This window comes from Orycteropus afer, unplaced genomic scaffold (genome assembly GCF_000298275.1).
Source record: "Orycteropus afer afer isolate SDZICR_OR568_19922 unplaced genomic scaffold, OryAfe1.0 scaffold00487, whole genome shotgun sequence".
Lineage (NCBI taxonomy): Eukaryota > Metazoa > Chordata > Mammalia > Tubulidentata > Orycteropodidae > Orycteropus > Orycteropus afer.
In genome coordinates, this window is record NW_006922074.1 from 860,550 (window position 1) to 865,142 (window position 4,593).

The 4,593-nt window shown below is 45.5% G+C and overlaps 1 protein-coding gene across 1 annotated transcript in view; it reads right to left on the bottom strand.

Moving 5' to 3' along the window:
* ACACB (acetyl-CoA carboxylase beta) overlaps nt 1-4,593 on the bottom strand; it is a 162,926-nt gene that overhangs the window by 18,054 nt on the left and 140,279 nt on the right. Inside the window, exons 31-34 of the mRNA XM_007954999.1 lie at nt 3,034-3,156; nt 2,663-2,932; nt 1,491-1,588; nt 785-905 (exon numbers count right to left, since the gene is read on the bottom strand). Coding sequence (XP_007953190.1) covers nt 785-905; nt 1,491-1,588; nt 2,663-2,932; nt 3,034-3,156 — 612 coding nt within the window. The remainder of the gene's footprint in view (nt 1-784; nt 906-1,490; nt 1,589-2,662; nt 2,933-3,033; nt 3,157-4,593) is intronic.

Below are 4,593 nucleotides of genomic sequence, written 5' to 3' on the forward strand. Positions count from 1 at the left end.
GCAGTCAAGTGCCTTAGGCACTATGCTACCAGAGCTCCTGTTAGTAATAATAACAGAAATAGAAAATATTTTTGGGAAAGTCACAAGAGGGGAATAGCTTATTCTCTGGCAGTTAAAATCAGACTCAAGTTCTTCTAAACATTTGATGTCTTTAAAATAGGAGGCGACTGGACCCTGATTCAAACAAACCAACAATAAAACATTCTTTGTGAGGCAAAGGTTGAAACTGAATATGAACTAGGTTACAACAATACAGAGGGGGAACCAGGCTTTGCAAGGCCAACTATGGTCACCCTTTGCTTTCCAATACCTTGCTTCAACATTCTAAGCTACTCTGTGTGACTTCTGATGCGGTGGATTTGTAAGTCAAAAGTCCTAGCATGTAGCCACCTTTGTTTACCACAGCCATAGAAAACCCCCTCCTCACACTGGGGGTCACAGAGAAGGAGACTGGCCCTGCTTCACATGAAATCTCCCTAATAGAGTCCTTTGTCACCACCCTGCAGCTGGCTGCTTTGACCCCACGGCACCATCCATATTTGGAGGCACATTTTGAGTTACGGTCCATGCCCTGACAGATGATTAAAGAATTATTGTTGACTTTGTTGGCTATGATAGTACTGTGATTGTATAAAAATAGTGGGGAATGAGAACGGATATATGTCGCCAATTGTTGAAGCTGGGCGGTGGGCACATGGGGGCTCATTATCAACTCCCTCCACATTTGTGACTATTTAAAAGTTTGCATAATAAAAAGTTGAAAATCAAAAGAAAAGAGACTCACCAAGCTGATGGTGACGACCTCTTCATATGCCCTGGAGGACTCCCCAGCAATCGTACCTGAGCCCCTCAGATTCTCCACACCCAAGCCATCGTCCTTTCCAATGATGTCCGTGACCATGTATCTTCAAGAACCAAACACAGGTGAAAAACTGAACTCTAGCTCACAAACATACAAGGCTGACTAATTTCTCCAGGATCCACAGCAGGAGGGATGTGAAAAGGTAAAAGCAGTAGCCAAGGGTGAAATGCAAGCAGAGGTGGAGGGACGTTCACAAATGCACTTGAATTTTTAAAAGGGGCAAATATCAACAATTTCATCCCCAAAAACTAAAGATGTCTGCCTGTTGGGAGGCTGCATTAGTGAAATGTCACCCCCCACCCCACATTCCTCCAAGAGCAAGGTGAAACAGCATTCGTCCTGCAGATGGATGGGACACACTTAATTCATAATCAACCAACTAGCCAATGGAAACCCTGCGGGTCACAACAGAATGCTGTGTGACACGGTATTGGAAGAAGAGCCATCTAAGTTGAAAGACACTTAAAACATACAGTGGCTACGACAGTGGACTTCAGCGTACCAATGACCATGAAGGTGGCCCAGGACCAGGCAATGCCTGACTCTGCTGTACACTGGGCCACTGTGAGTCAGAGCCAACTCAACCAGCCAGCTCAATGGCAGCTAACAACAATGATAAGTTACATACCTGGATTCTCCTCCTTCCTCAATATGTTTACAGTGGACGGAGTTCAGGGAGCTGATCCTAGTGTAGTCTTGAGGGGTCAGGTACAGGTATTTAAATCCCTTAAAAAATATATTTCAATGAGGCTACAAATTCAGTTCCCTGCCCTCATCTGCAAACCAAACCCACTGCCAATAAGTTGATTTCGACTCATAGCGACCCTCTAAGACAGAGTAGAACTTCCCTACAGGGTTTCCAAGGCTATAAACCTTTAGGAAGCAGACTGTCTTGACTTTTTTCCATGGAATGGCTGGTGGGTTCAAACCACAGACTTTCTGTTTATCAGCCAACTGCTTCAATCACTGCACCACCAGAGCTCCTCTGCCCTCATTAGCCAGTGTTTTTCTTTCTTTTTTTAAATCTCAGCACTGTAGGGGCTGAAATTACCATGCCGATAACCCCATGTTAATACCACGTTGGAGTCTTTCAGTAGCACTAATGGTTACGCCTCTGCCTCTAACTGAAAGGCTGGAGGCTTAACAACCTAGAGGTGCTTCAAAGAAAAGCCTAGTGATTAACTTCTGAAAAGCAGCCCTCGAAAACCTTGTGAAGTGCGGTTCTACTGTTATTATGTACATGGGTCGCCATGAGTCAGAATCAATTCTACGGCAATTTTTGTCTAATGACATGTCAATCACTTATTATTTCACTCATCCTTACAACACAACTGCATGCTTTTCCTGATCCCTTTGATTCACTGTTTCCCAGCCTTTTTTTCAGTATCATCCTCTCAAGGAGCTTTTGTGGGCATGTTTTTCCTAATCACCATACCCATGAAATCTTAATGGCACAGATAAACTGTGTGTCTAATTATGGACTGCGTGTGTATCTGTGCTTTATACTCGAACAGTTTCAGTGGAGCTTCCAGATGGAGAGAGACTAGGAATTAAGGCCTGACATACACTTCTGAAAATCCGCCAAAGGAAACCCGATGGATTACCACAGTCCAATCTGCAGCTGATCACGGGGCTGGCAAAGGATCAGGACGCATTTTGTTCCACTGTGTGGAGTCGCCAGGCAACAACATACATACAAACAGAAAGACGTGTCTCGCCCCCCTGGAGACGCTGTCTCCCTGATGAGAACGTGAGGCTAGCTGTGCGGAACCACAGTGCCATACCAGCTCCAAGACCTACTTTGTGTGGGTCGTCAGGGTCGACCCAAGCCACCTGGAACATATGCTTGATCTCCTCCGCGAGGCCGATGCGGGCCCCACTGTTGGCTGCAAGGTAGATTTTGGGGATGCCCTCTGCCCGGGCCATCTCAGACGCCCGCAAGTACAGAAGGTCTTCTCCAGGGCCGAAGGACCCGATGCGGAATGTGATGTCATTGCTGATGACTATTATGTCCCGCCCTTCTGGATATTCATGAGTCTTCAACCGCATTTTGAAGGCCACCATGCCCACCTGGTAGAAGAGGGGTGCACAAAGGAAACAGGTGTGTTTCTCCAGGGAACATTTTTGTGAAGTGTGATCCAACTTGGAACAGGGCTCCGTTGGGCTCTCACCTCATTTCCTCCTGGAAGTCGGTTCATCTCCACCAGATGCCCCTGTGAGTCCAGCACCAGTTCAGTGTATGTCAGGATATCTTTGGGGTATGTCTCTGGGGAGCCCCAGAGCTTAAAGAGAGCCTGGGAGGAGGGGAGGAAAGAGAAAAGCTTGAAGCCATCAGGAGGAACATACTGTCTGTGCCAGATGGAGATGATGAGGGGACCCGTCAGGATTCTGGTGTGAACTTTCTGAGCTGCTCTCTTTAAATTCTGAGACATTTAAAGCACACAGAAAAATTGGTACAATAATAAATGCTCTGGCAGGCACTCATCTTGCTGCTTTGGTAAATCTTAATTTTTCCACAGCTGCTTGAGATTGTTTAAAGAAATAAGATACAGCTGAAGTCCCTGGTGTACCCCCCTCTGCACCCCATCGCTATCCCCTCCACCACCAACAGCCCCAAGGTAGCCGTCACCCAGAATTTAGCGTCTATTAATCCTGCACAGCTTTCACAGTTGTACTCCAACACGTACACGTGCATTTGTTGTCAGCTGTCGTTGAGTAGACTCTGACTCATGGCAACCCCATGTGTGCAGGGCAGGACCACCCCACAGAGTTTTCAATGGTGTGTCAGAAGCAGACTGCCAGGCCCATCTTCCAAGGCACCTCTGGGTGTGTTCGAACCATCAACCTTTCAGTCAGTAGTCGAGTGCTTAACTGCTTACGCCACCCAGGGATCCTATGCACACATTTAAAGGATGCAGTATAATTTTGAATGATGTAGACTTTCAATAAACAGAATCACACTGGAAATACCCTTCTAAAACTGGCTTTTTCTATACTGTTATGTTTGAGGGATTTATCCACATTAATCAGTTTAGTTCTTGTTCCTTCATTTTCCCTGCTGTTCATCTCTCCCATGGTGTGAAGAGATCACTATTTATTCATAACCCTATTTTAGGAACATTCAGGTTGTTTCCAACAATGCAATGTTACCAATATGCTATAAGGAACATCTTCTGGTGTTTCTTACAAACATGAGTTAGAACCTCTCCAGGAGGAGAAATGCTGGCTCATAGGGTATGTGAACTCTCAACTTCACTTGATACTATCAAATTTTCTCAATTTTTTATACCCTCTATGGACCCACCAATGGTTAAGCACTGAACTACTGACCCAAAGGGTGGCGGTTCAAACCCACCCAGAGGTGCCTAGAAGTAAGGCCTGGTGACCTGCTTCTGAAAGGTCACAGTCCTGAAAACCTGAAGGAACACAGTTCTACTCTGCACACAGGGGTCGCCATGAGTCATAACTGACTCAACAGTAACCAACAACAAACAGGCCCACCGCATACACTCGCTCACATTTGGTTTTGTCAAAGTTTAAAATCGGACCCATTTGCTGCATGTGAAATTGTATTGCGGTATTGATCTGTACTTCGACTATTAGTAAGGTGAGTTTGGTTGGAGGTTTGGAGCACCTTTTACGTTTACTGACCATGTGAGCTTCCTTCTTTGTGAACTTCCTCTTTATAACATCTGCCTGTATTTCTTTGTTCTTCCCTAATTGATTTGTAA